Source organism: Pangasianodon hypophthalmus, chromosome 13 (assembly GCF_027358585.1).
Source record: "Pangasianodon hypophthalmus isolate fPanHyp1 chromosome 13, fPanHyp1.pri, whole genome shotgun sequence".
Lineage (NCBI taxonomy): Eukaryota > Metazoa > Chordata > Actinopteri > Siluriformes > Pangasiidae > Pangasianodon > Pangasianodon hypophthalmus.
The window spans coordinates 19,873,034-19,899,159 of record NC_069722.1 but is presented as its reverse complement, the minus strand read 5'-3'; the positions used below and the strand labels follow the sequence as shown (position 1 = coordinate 19,899,159).

Sequence of the window (26,126 nt, the reverse complement as noted above, 5' to 3'; positions counted from 1 at the left end):
ACTTCTTCTCAAGTAGCAGATATATAGAATGCATAATTATTTTCGTTGCTCATAAAGGAATGGAGAGACTGAGGCTTTAACACAGACCAACTCTAAAACTGCTTTTTTGAATAAAGCTGTTCCTGGGCAGGTTTCAGTTAATCCAGTTAACTCAGTAACCCACATATGCAGACTAAACATTAATTCAGTCAACCTGTTAACATACCAGTGTTATGTTAGCTTGAATTGTAATCCCAGTCCTGTTAGCAGTTAACTTTACAATAGTTTGCTACCACAGGCTTTAATCCAGTTTATACCACAGCAATGTTGAATTCTCAAATTAGTCAGAAAGTGTTGATTAATTTTCTATAATCACATGGCTATGATGTACTGCCAGTTGCAAATAAATTGTTGTTTCTCTTTCGGCTGCTCTTGTTAGGGGTCGCCACAGTGGATCGTTGGTCTGTGTATTTGATTTGGCACAGCTTTTACGCCAGATGCCTTTCCTGATGCAACCCTCCCCAATTTTATCTGGGCTTGGGACCAGCACTGAGAGCGCACTGTTGCACGCAACCCCAGTGGCTGAGGTTGGTTTCCTGGCCGCGAATCGAACCTGGGCCACAGTGGTGAGAGCACTGTGGCCTAACCACTAGTCCTCCAGGGACCCTTAGCTGCAAATTACAGGATTATATTAATTTGCTCGTTTTAATATGTCTATGGCGATGCTCGCATAATTTACACTTTAAAAAAGTATTGTTGTCTTATAGGTCAAGACATTTATTAAACATTTTTGAAACAGGACTTCAGCCAGGGTGAAGACTTTAAGAGTAAAGCTGTTCTTTTAAGGTTTCTGCCACAGGCAAAGTCTTCAGGGTGGAAGACTTTGCATATGAGGTTTCTCAGTTATGTGACAATTATTATTATTCTCTTATTAACATTCCACAGAGAGAGAGAGAAAAAAGAATGAAAGTGGTATTACCATTCGAATTTGTTTCGTGGACATTCCACAATGATAAATGTAACTATAAATTGATTAAAAAAAAAGTAGGAATTCTTGTTTACAAAATAAAAATTGTTATTGTTTGCAAATCAATGTAGTATAAGAGGAATAAAAGAGTTCATGACATGCTGTTATAGGACAACAAACTTCAGGGTAGTCACATGATGAAAATGCTATCACACCACCCCATCACTGATTATTTCCATATAACAGGACGCCCCCTTGTGTTTTATTCTTACTTAGTTGTTGACGCAGTGCTATTTGCTTTTATCCCATCCATGTTATCAACTTACTTAGCACTACTACTATATAACAGGATTTAAGCACAACTTACCTGCTGAAATAATGCAGTAGGAGGTTTACATTCATCCAAAGTAAGGACCCTTAGAAGATGGCTGAAGTTATCTTTTAAACATGCTGCCTACCTAGGGAACACAGGAGATGAAATGAGGGGTCCATGACTATAATATTGTGTGTTGAATATATTCTGTATGTGTGTGTGTGATTTTTATTAGTCTGCAGTAGGATTACTGAGCTTTATGATAGAAACCACACACAACTGTGTGGGAGGGTGTGTGAGATACAGGGACAGATTTACAGTTTGCCTTGATTGGTGGACTCATATGAGGCCATATGAAGAGCTGAGATAAGCTGGAGAGAAGTGTGTGTGTGTGTGTGTGTGTGGTGATTTTGCCAGTGTTTCTGCAGAATTTCATACAGCTGAAAATTACTATGGATAACACACACACACAAAAACACAATAAGATTGTGAACTGATGACAGTTGGGCATCTGTGATAATATTTGTGTAGCTTATACTGTAATTAGTGTGTGGTTTGGGACAGATCCATAGTGGACTGATGACTGTGAGACAATTATTATGTAATTGTGTTTATGTGTCCTATACAGTGAATAGGGTGTGTGCTGTTGGTTATCCAGTGTAGGGAGCATTTAGAGAGAAACATTTCGAACAGTGTGTGAGTCTCAGTTGTTCTAGAATGTCCAATAAGGGTGATGCTCAGCTGTCCCAAGTTTGTCTCAAGTGTTCTAGAATATTGCAATAAATGTGAGTCTCAGTTCTAGAATGCTTTAATAAATGTGAGGCTCAACTGTTCTAGAATGCTCTAATAAATGTGAGGCTCAGCTGTTCTAGAATGCTTTAATAAGTGTGAGGCTCAGCTGTTCTAGAATGCTTTAATAAGTGTGAGGCTCAGCTGTTCTAGAATGCTTTAATAAATGTGAGGCTCAGCTGTTCTAGAATGCTTTAATAAATGTGAGGCTCAGCTGTTCTAGAATGCTTTAATAAGTGTGAGGCTCAGCTGTTCTAGAATGCTTTAATAAGTGTGAGGCTCAGCTGTTCTAGAATGCTTTAATAAATGTGAGGCTCAGCTGTTCTAGAATGCTTTAATAAATGTGAGGCTCAGCTGTTCTAGAATGTTTTAATAAGTGTGAGGCTCAGCTGTTCTAGAATGCTTTAATAAATGTGAGGCTCAACTGTTCTAGAATGCTTTAATAAGTGTGAGGCTCAGCTGTACTAGAATGCTTTAATAAATGTGAGGCTCAACTGTTCTAGAATGCTTTAATAAGTGTGAGGCCCAGCTGTTCTAGAATGCTTTAATAAATGTGAGGCTCAACTGTTCTAGAATGCTATAATAAGTGTGAGGCTCAGCTGTTCTAGAATGCTTTAATAAATGTGAGGCTCAGCTGTTCTAGAATGCTATAATAAGTGTGAGGCTCAGCTGTTCTAGAATGCTTTAATAAATGTGAGGCTCAACTGTTCTAGAATGCTCTAATAAATGTGAGGCTCAGCTGTTCTAGAATGCTATAATAAGTGTGAGGCTCAGCTGTTCTAGAATGCTTTAATAAATGTGAGGCTCAGCTGTTCTAGAATGCTTTAATAAGTGTGAGGCTCAGCTGTTCTAGAATGCTTTAATAAGTGTGAGGCTCAGCTGTTCTAGAATGCTCTAATAAATGTGAGGCTCAGCTGTTCTAGAATGTTTTAATAAGTGTGAGGCTCAGCTGTTCTAGAATGCTTTAATAAATGTGAGGCTCAGCTGTTCTAGAATGCTTTAATAAATGTGAGGCTCAGCTGTTCTAGAATGTTTTAATAAGTGTGAGGCTCAGCTGTTCTAGAATGCTTTAATAAGTGTGAGGCTCAGCTGTTCTAGAATGCTATAATAAGTGTGAGGCTCAGCTGTTCTAGAATGCTTTAATAAGTGTGAGGCTCAGCTGTTCTAGAATGCTCTAATAAATGTGAGGCTCAGCTGTTCTAGAATGCTTTAATAAGTGTGAGGCTCAGCTGTTCTAGAATGCTTTAATAAGTGTGAGGCTCAGCTGTTCTAGAATGTTTTAATAAGTGTGAGGCTCAGCTGTTCTAGAATGCTTTAATAAGTGTGAGGCTCAGCTGTTCTAGAATGCTTTAATAAGTGTGAGGCTCAGCTGTTCTAGAATGCTATAATAAGTGTGAGGCTCAGCTGTTCTAGAATGCTATAATAAGTGTGAGGCTCAGCTGTTCTAGAATGCTTTAATAAATATGAGGCTCAGCTGTTCTAGAATGCTCTAACAAGTATGAGGCTCAGCTGTTCTAGAATGTTTTAATAAGTGTGAGGCTCAGCTGTTCTAGAATGCTTTAATAAATGTGAGGCTCAGCTGTACTAGAATGTTCAAATAAGTGTGAGTCTTGGTTCCAAGATGCACCAATAATTGTGAGGCTCAGCTCTTCTAGAATGTTCCAGTAGGTAAGACTCTGTTGTTATAGAAAGTTGCAATAAGTGTGATCCTCAGTTCTAGAATATTCCAATAAGTGTGAGTCTTAGCTGTTCTAAAATATTCAACATATCACAATTAAACACTTAAAAATCATTTTTATGTGGAGCGTTCACCATACAATCTCTGTATTAGTTGTTTTTATAGAAATGATAACATTTTAGAATGAGCATGTTAATATAAACGTGTGATTTACCTTGCAGCTGGAACTACGGTCAGAGCTGCTATTATAGAAAATTAATCAACACCTTCTGAAGAACTGTGGAATAAAAATGATTTATTGGGCTATTAATAGTATAGACTCTACAACAACTTCAACTGTAAAACAACTTTATATCAATTTCAGTTTGATGTCTGCTTCCTGGGACTCCCTGTATGACTGTGGGCCCAAAGCAGCTCATCTAAACCATGCAGCCGAGTGGTTACAGACGCACTTTTCCCATTTGCAGGGAATAGGGCATAAAGCACTATTTTAAACACTCTCTCTTTCTCTCTCTCTCTCTCTCTTGGTCTCTCCATCTCTTTGTTTCTCTGTCAGCAGTGACATGCAGCACTGTGATAAAGTGGATCTGGTTACTCAGTGCAGTCCCAGCTGGCGCCAAACACACCACTACCCCTTCATATGATTTACATCTGTGTGCGAGTGTGTATGTGTGTGTGTGTGTGTGTGTGTGTGTTGAAGGTAGGGGAACATGTAAATGGGAACCAGCAGTGAAGCGTCCTGTATGTTTGGACAGAGCTTTCATCACGGACATGGCAGTTTAATCTGCCGTAAACACTCCTATTAGCGCCATCAGTAATGACCATAAGACAGACACACACACACACACACACACACACAGAGTCGCTGGCGATTAGTCTGTCTGTGATGATATATCTGTAGTGATATTTAAATAGTTCTATGCTTAATATTGGGCTGAAGCAGCGTAGAAAACTGCAGTGTTATACAGTGTTTAATGGTCTCCTGTGTCAGATGGAAAAATATAAGCAAATACCATAATGTACTGAAGACCACCATTTTGGGTCGGACAATTATCGTACTAGGAATTTTCCCCTCAGTCATTTTTCCACCACAGGAAAGACTTCAGGACACAGGATTTTGCATTTTATGGTTTCTTGGTAATATGACAAGATGCATTTTTTTTAAACTTACTAACTTCGAAAGAAAGGAAAAAAAAAAACAAACAGAGGCTAGTGAGGGAACGGCTGCTATAACCAGGAGTGGAAAAAGTACTGAGAAATTATATTTAAATGAAAGTATAGACAACATGTCAAAATCGTACTGCATGTTTCGCATTAAACTTAGTCATTTAAATCCACTGATGGAATTCCATTCGTCTCCATTTTGTACAGAATTGTGTTTCGGATCTCAGTGTGTTGCTGCGCTTCTACTCAGGATTAAATGGATGCTGATGTTTGTATGCCAGATTGTGGAATAAAACAAGCATGGGAAGATGACCTACATTAAATATTACAGCATGATACACAACATAAGCAGCATATTAGGTAGGCCAACTGCCTTGCTTGTTTTTTTATGTTTAATGGCTGTGGAAAGTTTGCTGAAGGACTTCAGCAGTAAATATTGTAAGATTCTTAAACCCCAGCTAATAACATTTAGCTGGAAAATTATTCACTGTGCATGTGGAAGTGGAAAAAATCTAGCCAAAGGTGGACTCAAGTGAAAGTGAAAGGTACTGAACTATTAAAAAGTGAATGTTTTTAACTGATGAACTTGAGTAATGTCATGTTTTCATATGAAAAGTAACTTTTATTGTGGGATTAGACATTTAGAAATTGACAAGGAGGTGGAGGAAACCATCACTGCCTCTAATCCTCCTGATACAGAAATTAATCAGAAGTAAAATAAGCTGTAAATGACCAATATTTACCCTTAGATAGAATTTGACATGCCGCCCACAGCCAATTATGATTACTTTTAAAGATCTAAATACAAATGTAAGGAGTAAAAAGTATGATTTTTCTTGAAAATATAATTAAGTAAGAGTACAAGTATTCAATTTGTATAATATTCTAGTAAAGTATAAATATCCTCCAAATAATACCTAAGTATAGGAAAGTACAATTACTCTAGTATCCTTCACACCTGGCTATACCATAAGGCACATATTAAATGTAACTATAAACTGATAAAATGATGTATGACGTGTTCTTCTTTAATTAATAAAAATATATAATCGATTGAATAAAAAAATTATAATCGGAATTTGAGGAATAAACCACTTTGGGGTGTGCTGTTATACGACATAATACATAATAGTCAACATTGGGCTGTATCACTCCACCATGTCGTTGCTTATTTTCCTATAACAGCATGCTCCGCTGTGTTTTATTCCTTCTTTAATCTATTCAGAATATGTGGGATTTTCAAAATACCATAGCAATTAATGTCCTGATAATATGGCATTTATCCTAGAATCCTAGAAGTATTTTGACATCACCAGAGACCATGACATTTTCTCATGTACTTTTTAGGCTTTCATTTAAATGAAATAATTTATGTGACAGAGAAAAAAAAAATTAATGCTTCGATTCCATGGAGCCATCACAAATATATTTCATAAATGCTGCTCAGAAACTCAGAGTCTACTAAAATGAAGTGCAGTGTAACACTAACTTCTAAACTGAGCAATTGAGTCAGTAGTGTAACGCTACATTTTTAAGCATTAACTAGTAAGTAACTATTTTATATACGTATTTTAAGTTATTATTCAGACAGAGGATTTGGAATATAAATGTATTGTTGTAGCTCATCCACCTCAAGGTTCGATGTTTTGTGCATTGAGATGCTTTTCTGCTCACCACGGTTGTAAAGAGTGATTATTTGAGTTACTATATCCTTCCTGGCAGCTTGAACAACTTAAAAAAACCTGTCGCTCACTCAATGTTTCTCCTTACAAAAACTACCACATCAACGATTATATTATATAACGTTTTTCTTTTTTAAATAACGTTTTTTTTATCCATTTGTAAAAAAAAAACACACATCCCTGTGAATGAGCTGTTACTATAGAAACGATAAGGCATTAATATAAACCTGTGATCTGCCTTACAGCCAGAACTACTATACTATAACAACTGCGGTTAAAAAAAAATCATCAACACCTTCTGACCAATCAGATTTGAGAATGGTATAAAGAAATAATAGCTGATTCTTTTGTTCTTACTGAAGTGTATGTGAGTTTTAAGGAAATTTTAGACTAGAAACAGACTCCGATTTAATGAGAGAGAGCAATGAGACTCAAATTCTAGTCCTCTCCTTACAAACACACACACACACACACACAAGGACACATTTCCCTTTTTTGGGTATGGATGTGAAAACATGTAAGCAGGGATGTATATTCATGTGTAGTTATGGGTGTAGTTATATATAAAATAGTAATGATGTATAGTAATATGTTATTAATAAATAACATATTTAATAAACAACATATTTAATTTAATATTTAATACTACTATTTAATAATAATATTTAAAATAATAGTAATACTGATCTTGTAAAATAATTTAAAAACAAATGAAGAATAATAATAATAGTTAGCATTCTTTCTAGGTCATTCCAAGTACTACAACACACAGAATCTGTTCTAACAAGACCTCTTCATCAGCTGATCCGGATTATAAAAGAACACATTATTTGACGTTGTGTCAGATGTTCAGCCGACTTTGAAACAGCGCCGTGCTAATTCACACTAATGCTAACGCTAACACACTTGTGTCCAAAAGTCAACCTGCTGGATTTAGCCTAATTATTGTAACAACAGCCTGTGTGTGTGTGTGTGTGTGTGTGTACGTGTGCTGACTTAGTGGGTGGCTGTGTAAATGTTTTTCTACTCACTGCCGTGACACGCTAATGAGGCAGCAAACTTTTAAAAAACACTTCAGGTACACTTCATTAACACAGGCACACACACGCACACACACGCACGCACACACACACGGTGTTTGATTAGATTATGGACAGGCCTGCTCTGAGGTAGAAGCAGAAACCCTTGTCATGTGTGTATTTGTGTGTGAGGCCTGAATGAGTGTATTGATGGTTTATCAGTGAAATCTGATCTGCTCCAACTCCATTTCAACGGCATGTTAAGTGTGTGTGTGTGTGTGTGTGTGTGTAAACATAAACACACGGTCTGTGACAGTACCTTGTTAAACAGGCCTTTCAGAATTCACTAGAGACTGAGAGACACAGTGTGTGTGTGTGTGTGTGTGTGTGTGTGTGTGTGTGTGTGTGGTGTACAGATTGTATACTGTCTCCTCTACACAGGAGCAAATTAAGAGGAACTCCAGCGACCTGTTATCATGCCCCATTGGTCATAATTCTTTGAAAAGTAATGAAATGTACTCTTGTTATGCTACTTGAGTACCTGGTTCATGCTCTTTTTATATTTTTATACCTTACAGAGAAAATAATATACATAATAATGCACTGAATCCTGGAAAGACAATTAAAAGACAGTATGTGCACATCTGAAATAATTCAATAATTCAAGGCAGAATAAAAACAAAACCATTTCCTGCTGAAAGTCTACATGCGCCAAATGCTTAGTGTGAAGCAGCAATGTCTGAGACAGTGAAGACAGATACACATACCTGGCCCAATCAGGTTTCTTCAGTTTTAAACGCTTCAAAGGAAACAGCCATCCAAACCCAGTGGACAAATCAGCATTTCACAGCTATGGAAACATGTACAGGCAAGCCATTAGCTAGCGGCGTGACTAGCTAGACTAGCTAACCAGATCTTTTGGTGTTTTGCAGTATGAAAGCTCTGGATTAAACTTAAGATGTTACTTGGATACCAATGGAAACCATCACAGAAATTCTAATGGTTTCCACTATAGATACCATTAAAAACCATCAGCTAACCATTAAAACCATTACCAATATTGGTCCTTAATGGTATCCACTAGACATAACATGCCACCAACAGAAGTGTAATATATATATATATATATATATATATATATATATATATATATATGGAGAAAGTAAAGGTTGGGCTTGAAGTTCCAGAATGCAATGCAGCTATACAACACTAGCAGCTAGTTAGCGAGCTACGAGATGCCAAGCACAATGGCGTTGATGATTGATTAGCGTGAAATTTGAAGCTTTAGTAGCTGATCTGGTCAAGAAGAAATCTATGGCAGTTGAACAGCATTGTGGGTAATTAAGCCTTAAAAACACCCCGTCCAGGGTGTCCCCTGTCTTGTGCCCCGAGCCCCTGTGATATATATATATATGCTATTGATAATTGAGATGGTGTTCAGTTCAGCATAGCTCACTTGGTTAGTTAATGTAATTTCTCAAAAATGCATTCCTTAGAAATAGAACGTTTTTGGATTTGTTGAGTGAATTGTAGACGCAAATAAAAGTCATTTGTAAAGGAATTACGTAAGAACTTTTTTTTCACAAGACGACTTGTTTACTCTTACTTTTAATTTTCTTGATCACTACTTTCATTTTTACTCAAGTGAATTATTACTCAGGGGGCACGGTGGCTTCGTGATTAGCACAGTTGCTTCGCATCTATGGGGTTGTGGGTTCGAATCCTGCCTTCGCCCTGCGTGCGTGGATTTTGCATGCTATCCCTGTGCTTTAGGGGTTTCCTCCGGGTCCTCCGGTTTCCTCCCCTAGTCCAAAGACATGCGTTATAGGCTGATTGGCATCTCTAAATTGTCCGTAGCGAGTGTGTGTGCGATTGTGACCTGTGATAGATTGGCACCCCGTCCAGGGTGTCCCCTGTCTTGTGCCCCGAGCCCCTGTGATAGGCTCCAGGCCAAAGCAACCCTGTGTAGGATAAGCAGTACAGAAAATGGATGGATTGATGGATGAGTTATTACTAGAGTATCATTATTTTAAATCAAGAGAAAATGAGCAAGTACTTGAGTACTGAAAATCCAAAGTAAGGGATTTTACCTCAACCTCGATAGCTAATTGTTTGTGTCCTTTGACAAAACTTAAAAGAAAAACTATTTTGTAATGAAATTCTGAGTCTACTTTTTTGGGATTAAACTTCTTTCATCAACATGTTGGTCTATTTTCACATTAGCTAGCAGTTGGCTTAATTACCCACAATGCTGTTCAACTGCCATAGATTTCTTCTTGACCAGATCAGCTACCAAAGCTTCAAATTTCATGCTAATCAATCATCAACGCCATTGTGCTTGGCATCTCGTAGCTCGCTAACTAGCTGCTAGTGTTGTATAGCTGCATTGCATTCTGGAACTTCAAGCCCAACCTTTACTTTCTCCACTATTTCTACATCAGATTTCTCAGCAATTTGACACTGAAAATGGCGAGTGAGAAAAGTAGCTCTTGGACTTGACTGTTACGCTTGTTTGAAATGATTAAATGCTATTCTCTCTGTGCTAACAACATCCCCCTGTGACGTCACGACGGGACACAATCTCTAACTTCTCACAAGAATAAAGACAATGCAGCATCAGCTAACAAATTAGCACTGAGATCACTAAGCACTTTACGGATGTAGTCATAAATAAATAAACGTATTTGATGTGTGGAGCTTTCCTTTAAGACTAACACTAGCTCAACCTTTTTTTTGGGACATTGTCTGGTAAAGAAATAGTATAGACATAATCAAAATAAGAGATAAAGTTTCAGTTTTTGTTCCATTTTAATTGCTGTGGCTTTTTAAGGGGCCTCAACGAGGGTAAAGACAGGGTTGAAATGCGACCTCTAGTGGCCGCTTGTTGACATTGCATTTAGGAAACATATCCATATATCTGTTGTACTCACTGCGGCTTTATAATGTCATCTACAACAATAAAAAATAATGAATTATGTGTTAATTATTATTATATCTTTAGTTTCCGCAATTCTTTTGCTTACCTTATTCTTTAGCCCGGTCTATTATCAGCGCAGAGCTGCCTGCTTGTCGCAGCAGTATGACGTAAGCGCAGCGACGTGTCGGCGCGGATGACGTGTCTGTGTTGATGTGTGGAGCAGTAATGGCGGTGGATATCACTCTACTGTTCAAGGCGAGCGTGAAAACGGTGAAGACGCGCAACAAGGCGATCGGTGTGGGACCAGAGAGTGCAAAGGATGAGCTCGTGCGGAGAAACAGACCAAAAAACAGCTTCTCCAGCAAAGCCAAGGAAGTGGTGAGGAGTTTGTTGTGCTAAATGCTAACTAGCTTAGCCTTGCTGGAGGAAGCCAGAACAGCATTAACCCTGGTCTGAAATAATGACAGCATGACAGTGCTTCTCTTTATTTATGCCTTTTATTGTTGTTTATTTGTGTTTGCTTGCTTGACGTTTAGTACTACACGCAAAAACATGAGCTAAGTGTGACTTCTAAAGGTGTTTTCATCTTTCATAGCTCTTAAATGAAACACACAGTCATGTTAAAGTGCATTTGCAAGGACACTAGCTCTAAAATGGAGCATTTCCCAGTTGTGAGCTCACACACCACTTGATGTCCACACCACAGCTTCTTTAAACCTCAAACCCTACATAATGAATGTAGCTAATAGCATTCAAATGATTAAAAAAAGCAGAATTGAACTGAAATAATAAAAGCATCCTGGAAAAAAGAAAGGAACCAGGAGAAGGGATTTTGTTGCACAGGGATGAAGGTCTCATGCTTCATGCCGTAGATCTGCTTTTGACTCACATGTAAATAGTTGGCAAAGACGAAATACATGCATACATGACAGATATTAAAATATTAATGTACAGAAACTCTTCTTCTTCTTCTTCTTATTATTATTATTACTGATGCTGAACTACCTTACTAGGCTCACAAGCATAATTTCTAGCCTGGAATAATCTGTCCTGCTCCAACCCAGCACTGCTTACTGTATTGTTGGACAAAACGCCCCCACGGACAGCCATTACAGTCATTTTTTCCCATTTGGTTTTCATCTGCAAGGTGACAGGAAACCGCACCTGCATATAGACTACACGCTGTTTAACCATTTAACAAGACATGATGCAGACAGGGACCACTTTGTTTTCCCAAAACGTGACCCCCAAATGATCTGCGCTCTATGAACTGAGTGTCTCTAGAGGTGGACGGTTTGCTTGTGGGACATTTGAGAAGGTTCTGAGTTCATTTGCACAAATAATGCACAAATAATGCTGAATCATAAATGAGATACCACTTCATGAATGAGAAAACACCTTTAGTGTGTGTTCCAGTACACTAACTAAGTGCATGTGTTATTATTGTCATTAGTGTTTTCCAATTAAACTGTACAAAATCACACACTTTCTATATATGCTCTGAATTTTATTTCAATTTATATTCCACAATGTGTGCTTTTGTATGACTGCTTTTTGTTTTGTTATAGTTTTATTCTATACCATGATATAAATCGCACCAGGGGACTTCCACGGACACATAATGAGTCGCATGTGTTATTTCTTTCTTTTATTTTCTTCCTTTCTCATTTCTTCTGTGTTTAAAGAACAGGCTAATAAATTACACACAGAGAGAGAGAGAGATAGAGACAGAGACAGGTGGAAAGAGAGAATCAGACAGAGGAAAAAGAAGGAGTTAAATGGAGACAGATTGAGAAAGGAGACAGAGAGATGGAGATTCATGTAGAGAGAGTGTCAGGTGGACAGAAACTGGACTGAAAACACACACACACACACAACTGAACATCACCCCATCCTCCTTGCAATCTTAAAACATCTCCGTATTCAATTTCTGCTACTGTCTACCTGGCTGCTACTCCTTATATTTACATTTACAGCAACTTATATTGTTATTCTTTTGCACTAGTGTCATCTGATTCACTTTATACCAGAACTGTGTACGTGTTGGTGCTGCACTGTCTCTTACTGTGCCCATTGTCTTGTTTTGGTAGTTTTGTACTGTCTTGTTCTGTTTACACGTCTGCACATGCACTTTATGTAAATATATGTAGGCTCCTGTAGTTCTGTGTTGTATTACATAGCACCATGGTCCTGGAGGAACGTTGTTTCGTTTCACTGTGTACTAACTAGCTGTTTATGGTAAATGACAATAAAAGCCACTTGACTTGACTTGGAGAAAGCGAGACTCTGGGAGACACTGATGGGGTGGACAAAAGTATGAATGGTTGAATTACATAATTAAATGAATAATTTTAAGTTGTAATTTTTTCCTCCTAGAAATGTTCAGTTGTATATCTAACCAGTGCAATAAACAGATAAAGAGCTGGAAACTTGTAAAGCATCATTTTTGAAAATAGTATCATAGTAATATCAAACCTCGTGATACTAAAGGTTTGGTATCAAAGTCAGAATTGTGGTATCGTGAAACCCTAGTCGTTAGTGTATTGAACCTGAATGAAGTGGATTATTTACTCTGTCATCTTTTTTTTTTTTTTCCCTCTAAAATGCCTTTGGAGGAGAAAGTAGATGTAGATAGACTATGCACACATTGTGCAGTCAAGGTACAAATTCCGCAGAATGACAGATGACGGAGCCATAAATTTTTTTGTTTGGATTGAATGAAACCATTCAAGCCAGTGTTTAACATGTTTGGTATTCAGAGGAGACGCGACATTAGTGATATCACGAATGCAGTTGCCGATCAGTCTGCCTTGACGAGTGTGTGGGGGTGTGTGGGGGTGTGTGTGTGTGTGTGTGTGTGTGCGTGTGTGAGAGAGAGAAGTGGTCATTCATATTATGCCATCAGCAACCCTAATAGTTTCATTGTCGTGATATATATATTTATTTATTTTTTTGATTGTAACTCTCCCGTCACTGCTCAACGCTATCACAACACTGCCTTCTGGGACAGCGGATTAATGAGACAGCATAGGCAGCAAGGCATCGGGGGCATCTGCCTTCTGTTTCTGAGACATCTGGAGAGAGACAGAGAGGGAGACAGTTGGGGAAAGACAGACAGAGAGACACAGTTGTATAGAAACAAGTGGAGGAAAAAATACAGACAGAGAGACACAAAGAGATTCTGTAGTAAATAAGCTAATAACTAAATCACTAAATTTGAATTGAGAGAGAGACAGAAACAGAGAGAGGCTGTGTGTTTGTGTGTAAAACCTCCTGTCTGTCAAGCAAAATTGTTTCAGCACATTTGTTTTTCATGTAAAGATAAAATCTTGTGTGTGTGTGTGTGTGTGTGTGTGTGTGAGTGTGAGAGAGAGAGAGGCCGAGAGGTAAAGTGGGGGTCCCTGATGATGAGATTAAATGCAGCCAGGCAGACTGTCTCCTTCGGCCCCCCAACACACACACACACACACACACACACACACACGCGCACACACACACACACACAGTCTGTTTAGTATTACTTTGCTCTTTAGAGACTTAAATTACTGGTGCAATTGATCCCTATGACCTCACGCTGAGCTGTGGGAATCAGACACACACACACACACACACACACACACAGACACAGGGGACAAGACGCCCACGAGTCTGAGCTGCCACACTCTGTGTGTTTGTGTGTGTGGGCATGTTTTTGTCAACCAAATGTCCCCACAAGATTAACAGTTTTGACCTTGTGGAGACATTTAGTTGATTTACAGGAAAACTGCTTTTTATTTTTTAATTAAAAAGAAACAACTAAAAGCCAGAAAAGTTTTTTTTGGTTACTGAGGTTAATGTTAGGGTTAGATTTGGGTGTAGCATAGCATTAATTACTTGTATTAATAATTATGAAAAGTCCTCATTAGGACGGTAAGACAAGTGTGTGTGTGTGTGTGTGTGTGTGTGTGTGTGTGAGAGAGAGAGAGAGAGAGAGATGCACTTTTCTGTCAGGATTGTTCTATAAGTTTAGACAGTACTAAAAGAGCTAGTAAATGGTTTGTATGACATGTTGCTGTATGTGACACACACAGTATTCTTCTTGTGGATGTTATGAAATGCCCTCACTCTCCCTTCCATTCAGGACGAGGCTGCCAATGTGGGGAGAGCTCAAATCTGTCACATTCAGAAGGAAACATAAAGACAAGTGTGTATCTTATTTTGGACAAATGTGAAGAAATGTGGTCTTTTCACAGAATGCAATCCCATAATATTGTTCACTGAGATTGTGGGAAACATGGGGTGCTGTCACAGGATTAAAATCCCATGACTCCCCATCATAAGCTGTGATGAAAAAGGCAATTATTGTAATATGAACATTTAATATTGTTTTTTTTAATCCTGTGTGTCTGTGCGCACAATTAACACTAAGATTATTCTCTCTAATTGTGTTATTGAAGCAGTTAGAGCCCCTAGCGATTAGACCCCATGTTTAGTTATTTAACACACAACCATTTTCTGAGTCTGTGTTTTTAAGTCTCTACCTCCTTTCCTTTCTGCCTCCTTACCCTCTCTGTCTGCCTTTCGTCTTTGCCTTCTTATTCCCTCATTCCCTTGCTCTTTTCCTTTTTGCTGCCTTTCTTAGCTTGCTGTCTCACACCCTTGTTCCGCTGTTCCTTCTTGTTCCTTCTTCCCTAACATCTTTCCATTGTCTCCTCCTTTTTTTGACAAAAACTCCTATTATTATATTCTCAGTTACAGTTGTCCAGGTGCAAAACCTATTGACCTTTTATATACCGTGTATATAAAAGATCTACACACACCTGTTAAATAGAAGGTTTTAGTCCAAAAAAAACCCCCAAAAGAAATCATGTCAGAACTTTTTCCACCTTTAGTGTGAAATGACAACCAACAATATTAAAGAACAAGAAGAAAACTGATCAGGGAGACTGCCAAGAGACCTACAGGAACATTAAATGAACTGCAGGAAGATCTGGCAAGTGTTGCTCCCTCGCAGCATGTGACAGCAATATCTTATATTCTTCACATGTCTAGGCTATGAGGTATGCTGGCTAGAAAAAAGCCCTTTCTCACAAAAAAAAAAAAAAGAACATCCAGGTTTGCTTGATTTACTCCAAACCATGTGGCAAAATGTGGTATGGTCTGATGAGACATAGCTGAACTTTTTTTTTTAAACATAATTCATATATTGGTGCAAAGACAAGTCATCTTATCACCCAAAGATCACCATACCCGTGGTGAAGCATGGTGGTGGCAGCATCATGGTATGACACTGCTTCTCTTCAGCTAGAACTGCTAAACAGCTGAAGATGAAAGATTTCACCTTCCAGTACAATAATGACTTAAAGCACAAATCCAAGTCAACAAAGGATTGGCTTCAGAAGAAAGAGAACTACATTTTAGAAAGGCCCAGTCAGAGTCCAGATCTAAATCTGATCAAAAAAACCTGTGGACTGACTTGCACAGAGGATCCCCTCGCAATCTGATAGATCTGGAGCCTTTTTTTGCAAGGAAGAGTGGAATAAAATTGCCTAATCAAGATGTGTTGAGTTGGTTGACTCTTTCTCTAAAAGAGTGAATGCTGTATTACAAGCAAAAGGTGCTTTAACAAAGTATTAGTTAAGGGGTGCACACTTATGCAACCAGGTAACTGTAAATTTATTTTATTTTTTTTCCCCCTAAAATTTTTTTGTCACTTCATTTGTGTTGAATGCTATATCACATTACTGGTTTAAATTTTTTTTACACCACAAAAAACCCACAATTATTAACAGGGGTGTGTATTTCATATCCACTGTACTTCAGCAATCAGACCAATCAGAATTGAGAATTCAGCAGCGGTGTGGTAAACAATTATTGTATTCAGTGATAAACTTTAACAGAGCTGCATAATATATCACTTATTAAACGTTATCACAATATTGGACATGGAGATAATGAAGTAAGTGACGACATTGGCATTATTAAAAAAAAATGAATATAGGTTGAACATATATCTTTGAACAGTCACACAGGTTCAGCGGCTTGTTTTACTATGTTGTGAGAAATGTAGCAATTGCAATGTGTGTAATATAATTGCAGTATTTTTTTTGTCCATATTGTGAATCTGTAATCTGTAAAAATTGTTAGTTAGAGGTGTTAGAGAATGTGATATTGTAAGAACATACCTTAAAGCCTTAAGAATGCTGACATATAGAGTGACACACGCACGCACACACACGCACGCACGCACACACACACACACACACACACACACAGTCTCAGTGTTAGTGTGTAATTGGAGTCATCGAGGTGGTGCCGTAATTCAGTAAACGGTGTGATTACGGCTGTTAAACACTGACACGCTGAGCTCTGTAAATAATCCTGCTGTCAGCTGTCAAACTGGGTCTCACTGAACATAGATCTGTGTGTGTGTGTGTGTTTGTGTGAGTGAGTTTGTGTGTGTTTGTGTGAGTGAGTGTGCAACAGTGGAAGCTGAATAAACCTTCACTGCACACTATGCAAGGGTGGAGAATCAGTTGTGTGATTTTTTTTCTATGATTTACATCACAATTTCATCTTTTCATATAACAGTGTCAGACTCTTATTTCACCTTCATTGTTTTTCCTGCTTGTTGTGGGACACTTAATAGCAATGAATCGAAAATTTTCATTGCCATCGCTCCAATGTTGCAATATAAGTACCAATAACAACTTGACTAAACTGGGACATTCAACGGTATGCGATGTGACGTCACACTTTAACTGTGACTGCATGCAGATTTTCTGCCTGCAAAACTACAGTGAAGACAAACAACCTCCTCATCTTTAGAGTTAAACCAAATTCATTTCATCTATATTACTGATAATAATAAATCTAATCTAGACAGAATACTAGGTTAGTTAGATAGCTGATTTGAGCTAGAGCATTGTATGTACAGTGTGTGCGTTGCGTTAGCGGCTTTTTTTCCTTATCAGCACAAAAAAAATCGAGTCTTAAAGTTAAAACACTGGCTTGTTCAAGTGTAACACTTAATCATTCCTTTTCTCTGTCTTCAGATCTCCAACATCACCAAGCTAAAGGATTTCCTGTTGCAGCACAGAAAGGACTATGTGAACGCTGGCAGGTGAGCCTGAAATTTGAGGTGCAGGTGTGAACTTCCTGTAACTGATTTGTTATTCCTCAAGAGCACGTCTTCTGAAAATACACAGCACAAGTCGCCATCAGAGCTATCAGAAACACAGCGCAGGCAATCAAATGCCACCCCTGTCTCCCCCTAACCCCCTCATCCCCCCCGTTAATTGTATTATTCAAGCAGTTATGATCCCTAGCGATTAGGTGCCCTATTAAGTTATTTAACACACAAGCACTTTGAGGCTGGTGTGTATTTTGCACACTAAAGTCCTTGAAAATCTCCTCATAACATACCCACCCTCCTCCCCCAAATGAACTTGCATCAAAGAGGAATGGCAGGAATGGCGCCACCAAATGGGTCTGCACAGTGAGACAGAAGTGTGAAATAGAAGTGTGGATAAAAACACTATGCATCAACATAGTCTGGAATTTAGAATTGACAAAAGTGTGTGTGTGTGTGTGTGTGAGTAGTTTACTCTCCTCAGATGTGACTCGTATGACAGACTGTGAGAGAGACCAGATAGATCAGGATGCTCAGATCTTCATGAGAACGTGTTCGGATGCCATCAGACAGCTGAGAACTGAAGGTAAACATGTACACACAGACACACATGCCAGTGCACTAATTTGTCATTTCAAATCGTAAATATCTATTTTATATTGAAAGGGGTCTTTTGTGTGTGTGTGTTTGTGTGTTTATAGCAGAGAAGACGGTGATCTCTGCTCAGATGAAGGAGCATCGTGGGGCTGTGCTGGACCTGATAGAAGTCTACCTTAAAGGTACAAACATAGACACAGAGCAGATTTTCTTCTTCTTCTTCTTCTTTGTTTTAATGGCAGCTTACTCTTTAGGAGCATTACTGCCACCTACTGCATACATTATTATTTTAGCATCCTCACCATCCGCTTAGAGCTTTTCAACTTTTTCAGCGCAGAGTAATCGTAGGCTTTTAACACATTCCAACAACCTGCTAAGTTTGTACTATACTATACTATATTTGTGTCATTCCAACATAACGTGCTCCTCTGTTTCTGGCACAAAATGAAATGTAATGCATATAATGAAATACTAATGCATTAGTGGGCACAAACCCACTCACATGCCTGCCCATAATTGCCAGTGTTGAACTCAAACCTGTCTGACCCAATGTTAGCCTGTACAGTGCACAGGATTTGATTGTTAAAATATTCATTGAGTTGGGAGAAAAACTCTGTGCTGACGTCTGCACGCCTGCCCAAGTTCCAGAGAGACTGCTCGTGAACCCTTGTCCCACGTTAGTCAGCCCAACTTCCACACAGACTCATTTTTCCTCCATAGGTTCATCTAGGGCACCTTGAGTGGTTATTAATTAAGATTGGTCAAGATTTGCTGCTGTAGTGTTCCTTCGTCCCAATGTCCCTGGATCTCTTCCCAAGTGACCTAGCTGTGGGAGTCTGAGGCTACCACAGGGGAGTATTCTCCATCTCTCGTATCCCATTTGCACTATTTTCATAGTGGTGGGGCAGTAGTTGTAAAAGTCTCTGCCCATCTTAGTGGGCTTCTCGATATTTTGTCATGAGGGACTTCCCCTCGAGGCCAACCCATATTTGTCATAGTTTGACATGTTGGGTCTTTGTGCATTCTCTGGCGGTAGAATTGTTCTGGGTTGTAAGGTACCCTTCATATTGGTAGACTCGCCAAGTCCAAGTAGTCTTGTTGGGTAATTGGGGGTAGTATCAGTGTCAGTATCAGACCTTGTTACTTTTCCTTTCTGAGCCTGCTTTCTACTGTAGAGTCTTGGAGAGACTTGGCCCAGTCGCTAGTCCTACTTCTACCCAGAGGTGTTTCCCAAGGGCCAGTACTATGTACTGGGCCACTGTGATTCCAAAGGTCCATCAGCCTGGCTGACCTGACAATGGCGTCTGTTATTCTGCAGGCTGTTTTCCAGATACCTTGCCTCACCAAGTCTGCCTTAGCTTCCATGTATTGGGTGTAAGCCCTCTCCGCCTTGTTGTTCATTGACTGTAGAGGTTGGTTGATGCTTACCCTTGGGTTTGTGGAGAGGATACACAACACAGTTCAAACTTGTTGCTTTCTCCCATTTGGCTTTTGTTTGGGGGAGTCTCTGTGTTTTGTCTTCCCTGTGATTGTTCAGGTGGGTATAGGCATTCTGCTCTAGAGCCTGGCCCGACACTCCCTGCCATGTTGGGGCCCATGGCAGTGTAGGTGTCCTCTCCTGCACCTAAGTATATCCCGATATTGTCCAATCTAATGTTCTTCCTTGCTGGTTCTCAAATTTTTTGCAGTCCCTTCCTTCAGCCTTCCATCGTTGCTTGTTCTCAGAGGCCGAGAGGCTTTCATCCTCTCGGGTGGAAATTTTACCTTCTGGGTGTGTGTGTTGTGTTGCCACCTGGATCCTGTTCATGTGAGATTTAAGCACATGGCAGAGTACCCTACTAGCAAATCCTAATCTAATCTATTACGGATCCATAAGCATCAAGTATTACTCACCCAGGCGGTCTTTCTTTGCACAGAGTTATGTCCACAGGTTTCTGTGGGATTCCTTGTCCTCTGAAGTCTAAAGTGCTATTTGTGACACTATTGAAGAACATCTTGTGTTTTAGGCAAGTTATTGCCAAGGTGAAATTGCCAAGATATTTGAGGAGGCTCCTCCCCTTCATGTGCCTATCCAGCATGCATAGTTACATAAAGAATACTCAGCAAATTTATATTGGTTAGCTGTTTTTTTTAGAGACTTTACAGAGCGTCCATGTGTTACTAGTTTGATTAGGCTCCGAGATCATGGCCTCTGCCCCCTTCCTTTACTTGTTCTCTCCTCCAGGGGTCCCCACAACACAGTGTAAGATAGCATTTAAACAATCTACTACAGTATTTCTAAGACTACACATGAGCTAAGGCATGCAGTAATTGGAAAGTGTAAATAACAGGTATCAGGTGTCAGGGACCTGTCCTTGTCTTCCATCCCAGCCTCCAGCAGAACCACCATATAATTTGTTTATGGAATGGCTAGGGTTAACAATTTCTTTTCAGCCTTGGGGAGTTTATATGGTTTGCACTTAATCTATCTGTTTGAGCCTTTCAGCTGTGGGTACTATATCTCGTACTTCTTATCCTTGGGCCGTCGTTTGTGGCTCACAAGCTTTGGTCTGTGTATTCAGTCACATGGTCTCTGCTTAATAGTCTGTAAGAAAAGCCTGTTATTTCTGTGGCCTTCAATTTCAGTACTAATGCTATGAATAAAAAGAATAATAACAATATTATTTTAAAATGTAGTATAATATAATATTTTACCTACACACTACAGAATGATTTATAGTCTTGACATTATATTACTATTGTAATATATGGTAATAGACTTTGTTTTTTTTTTTAAATTTTGAATAACTATTCATTTTACACAGCTTCATCCTGTGTATGAGCGTGTGGGTTTGTGTGTTTCTGCAGGTGTGTGTAAGGTGTACTCGGAGCAAAGAGCGATCCGTGTGAAGAGAGTGGTGGATAAGAAGAGACTGTGAGTAACACTCACGACAGCTTTACTGTATATACTGTGTGGCGGGGAGACCATTCTGCAACCTTGTGTGTTCACGCTTGTGTGTTCAGGTCTCGGCTGGAACCAGAACAGAAAATGAAAGTGGAAAAACCTCAGAGTGAAGATACAGAGAAAGCTGTACCAGAGGAAAGCAGTGGTAAGGTGCACACATCCATTTAAAACAAATGTGCATCTTTTTGATGCTAAAGCCCAGAAGACTTTCCCATGGTGGAAAACTTACTGACTGTTACAAAGCGCTGACACTGGAGACTCCTTCCATAAACATTAATAAACTTCTCCTATGAGAGAGCTCCACCAAGTCTACGATTATGTTTTTCTTTGTTGAATAAAACTGCATTTAAAAAAAAATCTGTTGAATATTAGCCTTAGAGTATGAAGAGCTTCCCTGTCAATTAGCTGTTATTAAAGAAATGATAATGTATTAGAACAAGTGCATTAATATAAATCTGTTATTTACAGCTGCTTCTGCTGTTATAGAAAATTAATCAACACCTTCTGACCAATCAGAATAAAGAATTCAACAGTTCTGTGGTATAAATCCAAATAAAAGCATTAAAATATATAATGTGTGTTTGAATATTCATGGTTGTAGAGAAGCCAACGTGTGATAGTGGTGTTGATCTGTGGGAGGACAGCAGAGTGGAGGACGAGCTCTCACCTGAGGAAATTCAGATGGTATACGTGCACATATATACACACACATACACAGTTTATGTCACTCTCATCCTGTTCATTGATGTTTGTATCTGTGTTCAGTTTGAGCAGGAGAATCAGAGGCTGGTGAGTGAGATGAATAGTCTGGTGGATGAAGTAAGGTAAGACACACACACATGCTAATGTGCGGAAGCGCCAAGTAATTTTATTATGAAAGAATTGAATATATTCCATTATAGCACATTTTGTTATACAGATGATTTCAAAGCAGGCTTACATACATTAGTTAGGTTAGGGAGGAGGACAATCCATATGGAAGGCTCAGGATGGTAAGAGTAGTATCTGGATTGAAGCCTCAGGATGGCAGGAGTAGGATCTGGATTGAAGGCTCAGGATGGCAGAAATTGGAACTGTGTGAAAGATGCAAGACAGCAGGAGTAAGATCTGGATAGTAGAAGCAGGATCTGAACAGTCCATATGGAAGACTTATTATGGCAGGAGTAGTATCTGGATTGAAAGCTCAGGATGGCAGGGGTAGGATCTGGAAGGAAGGCTCAGGATGGCAAGAGTAGAATCTGGATTGAAGGCTCAGGATGGCAGGAGTAGGATCTGGAAGGAAGGCTCAGGATTGCAGGAGTATGATCTGGAAGGAAGGCTCAGGATGGCAGGAGTAGGATCTGAAGGGAAGGCTCAGGATGGCATCAGTAGGATCTGGAAGGAAGGCTCAGGATGGCAGCAGTAGGATCTGGAAGGAAGGCTCAGGATGGCAGCAGTAGGATCTGCATTGACTACTCAGAATGGCAGCAGTAGATTCTGGATGGCAGGAGTCCATATGGAAGGCTCAGGATGGCAAGAGTAGTATCTGGATTGAAGGCTCAGGATGGCAAGAGTAGGATCTGAACAAGAGCCAGGTTAATCTACCCACACAGATTCCTGTTTTGTTCAGAAAGGTATAGCTAGCCTGAGCTGAGCAGTCACTGATCCTGCTGTGAATAAAATAGATAGCTATGTTAAACTAAACAGTGAGAGACTTATTAAGGTAAACTCTATATAAGGTCTTAATTGTTACCAAAACAAATGTCATTGAAGGCATGTGTAGAATAAGAGTATATATTTTACTGAGACTCAGTAAATCCTTGTGTGTACATGTATGTGTTTACAGGCAGATTGAAGGTAAGGTGGTGGAGATCTCTCGGCTGCAGGAGATTTTTTCGGAGAAAGTTCTGCAGCAGGTGTGTGTGTGTGTGTGTATGTGTATCCATGTGTGGGTGCATGAGTTGTACGGTACTAGAATTAAGGTGTCTTTTGTGTGTGATGTAGGAGACAGAAATTGATAATATTCATCAGCTGGTTGTTGGAGCCACAGAAAACGTTAAAGAAGGCAATGAAGACATTCGAGAGGTGAGAAACACTCATACACACAAACTCAGCATATAGACACAAAGCAGTTTTCTTAACAATAGTTATACTCCATCTTACTTGTCCAATGCACTTTGAACCCTGTAGATGTAGCTAGATGAACCCTGCTGTGTGAAAACAGGGCCCGTTCTTCGTACTGGGATTCTCGAGTTAACTTGATTTGATTGTTGCTGATTTGATCCTGATCCGTTCCTCAAAGCTGTTGTCGGATTTGTTACCAGGACTACATAGTTATGTCTTTAGGATTGTTATCTAAATACAGAAAATCATGCATGTGATATGTTAGTAAATATATTGTGCAATTACTAAGTCAAGGTCATGTAACTGCTATTGCGAGTCTGTGAATTAATTTAAAAATGTTCTGCAGCCTAAAACAAAAGTGCCCACTATTTGAAGAAGGATCTACTGCTGCAGTCTCCACTACTTTTGGATAGAGATTTTTAATTTTCTAATTAAAGTGTTAGAATGGGGGTGTGAGATAAATTCCTACCATTGCAAAAGCATAATTGTAGATTAGTGTGAAATATCAAATTGAGCATGAATAAAGTAGCTAAATAATGCATAAGCATTATGATTTCATTATTCTGATTTAGTATCGCATGGCCACTTTATTCTGAACTGTGCATGCTTCACAACAGTATTTGTAAGAAAAAAAAAAGAGAAACCTTTTAATGGCTTCTCCAGGGTTCATTAGCCAATCACTGACTGATTATGATTTCAAATCTCCATTTTTCTGCCCTTTTCGGGCAAAATATGAAAGTGCTGTCAACTTATACACCTCAGTCCGGCTATATGAATGAAGTCCACAGGTGACAAATTAGAAAGAGATGAATTAGTGCGTTTGGAATTATTGTGACCAGTAAATCTGGCATACATCATGTTATCTTGGACTTGTTAAACAACATACAAAAAACTAAGCACATTTCCGTGCTTACCAGAGTCAAAGCCCTGCACGCAGAGCAGGTTGATTTTTGAGACTTTATGAGTGGGGGACTTGATAGAAAATGACTAGTCACTTTCACATCTGCTACTTAACACAGTTTAACTGCTACTTAACACAGTTTAGGATTCATTCTAAACCTAGTATTTGTGAGAATAAAGATTATATGTATGTGACATAATAAAAAAATCTAGCCACATTAGTAGACCCTACAGTATGCTACATTCCCACACAGTTACATACATATTCAAATACATAGCAAATTTCTGTTAGTAACAGACTGCAAGTGCCATATTTTCAACCAGTTTTCACAGAACATGCTTTCCATAATTAAGATATCGCTCCACAGCCCTTAATGTTTGATTTTATTGGATATTGCTCTGTTTTCTCACATCCTTAAACTCTCAATTCAAGATACTATATATAAACCCTTACACACTTGTTAGACTTTCATAAACATAAAGCCCCAATTACAATTCTGAAGTATTGTATATTAATATGAAATTTGCCCCTTCGTCCTTCAGGCAATTAAGAATAACGCAGGTTTCCGTGTTTGGATCCTCTTCTTCCTGGTCATGTGCTCCTTCTCTCTGCTCTTCCTGGACTGGTATGACAGCTAATAACTGAAAATACATCATCTCCCACCAGGATGTGATGTCAGATGGGACTGTAACACCATTAAGACGCTAAATCGGACTAAACGTGTTCAGAACTTTAATACACAAGCGTGTGTGTGTGGGGCATTGTGCACACCAGGACTTTTATACTGGCCCATTTATAAAATGGGCTCATTAACAAAAGAGCACCTTTGAGATTTCATATATATATAATAATCTGATCTCTCAGTGTGAGTGTAAAAATTACAAATAAACTATAACATTTTGTCAGTGTTTTGTATTTATGTCCTAGTTGTGTCTGTTCATGTTTTTTCCCCCGACTGTTGCTGTTTACTGTAAATCGCTCTCAGTAATAATGAGCACAAGGTGTCTGCTTACAGGTTAGCCAAAAATCAAACTTACAGATCAACACTGCATGTAAGGGTTGGCTGATAGAGACTTCAACTACACTTTATTTACTGTTTTATACCATGCGTATTCACCTTGTGATGCTATATTTGCTATAGCAATAATTCAAATTCAAATGACTGTAAATACCATAAAGAGACATACACAGTCTTATCCTGGTCAGGATCATGGTGCAACCAGATTTTTTTTTTTTTAAATAAAAAAATGATAAAATAGAATAAAACCAACCAGGAAACTTAAAAAGCTAAAATATGTAATAAATAAAGCTATATTTTAAATGTTATTTGTTGGATGGGTGGTACAGCGGCGTAGCTGGTTGCATTGCTGCGTCATAGCTCCAGGGTTCCAGGTGGATCCTCAGGTCAGATTACTGCCTGTGTGGAGTTTTGCATTTTTCCCCTCATTGTTCGTGTGGGTTTCCTTCTGGGTTCTCCAGTTTTTCCCATTACCCAAAAATGGTAGAAGGTGTACTGGCTATGCTAAATTGCCCTTAAATGTGAATGAATGGTGTCAATGGACTGCGATGGACCAGAGTGTATTCCTGCCTCACACTCAGTGATCCCGGGATCCAGATCCACCTCGAACCTGACCAGGATAAAGCGCTGAATGAATAATTATAATTATATATTATAATGTCTCTGTTTGGCAATGGCTTTCTTTCTCCTGTAGGTTTCTGACTTTTGGTATTAATAAAGCACTTCATTTATGTAACCCTAAACACCTACTCTTACTTCCCCATACATTTTACTGGATAAAAGACATTCCTTTATCTTCAGTAACCGCTTGATCCTGGTCAGGGTTGTGGTGGATCCAGTGCCTGTCCTTGGAACACTGGACATGACATGGCAATACAGCATTCCTGGCATAAACCCTGTTATTTAATCCCAGATTACATCTGGAGAATTCCTAACCAACACAC

At 39.0% G+C, this 26,126-nt stretch overlaps 1 protein-coding gene across 1 annotated transcript; it reads left to right on the top strand.

Moving 5' to 3' along the window:
- The first annotated feature begins 10,685 nt into the window (after positions 1-10,685).
- On the top strand, positions 10,686-25,072 carry stx18 (syntaxin 18). The gene is made up of 11 exons (XM_026916013.3): positions 10,686-10,886; positions 17,543-17,610; positions 18,090-18,205; positions 18,321-18,398; positions 21,064-21,130; positions 21,220-21,305; positions 21,762-21,844; positions 21,926-21,984; positions 22,986-23,055; positions 23,144-23,224; positions 24,707-25,072. The coding sequence occupies exons 1-11, from the start codon at positions 10,719-10,721 to the stop codon at positions 24,800-24,802; spliced, it is 972 nt and encodes a 323-aa protein (XP_026771814.1). The 5' UTR covers positions 10,686-10,718; the 3' UTR covers positions 24,803-25,072.
- The last annotated feature ends 1,054 nt before the right edge of the window (positions 25,073-26,126 follow it).

What these genes read in the sequence shown, in the direction of transcription:
- stx18 (XM_026916013.3), top strand. Translation starts at nt 10,719, where the DNA reads ATGTGTGGAGCAGTAATGGCGGTGGATATCACTCTACTGTTCAAGGCG. An exon ending in AGTCTGGTGGATGAAGTAAG is followed by an intron (nt 21,985 to 22,985) that starts GTAAGACACACA and finishes ATGTGTTTACAG; the next exon opens with GCAGATTGAAGGTAAGGTGG. An exon ending in CGGAGAAAGTTCTGCAGCAG is followed by an intron (nt 23,056 to 23,143) that starts GTGTGTGTGTGT and finishes TGTGTGATGTAG; the next exon opens with GAGACAGAAATTGATAATAT.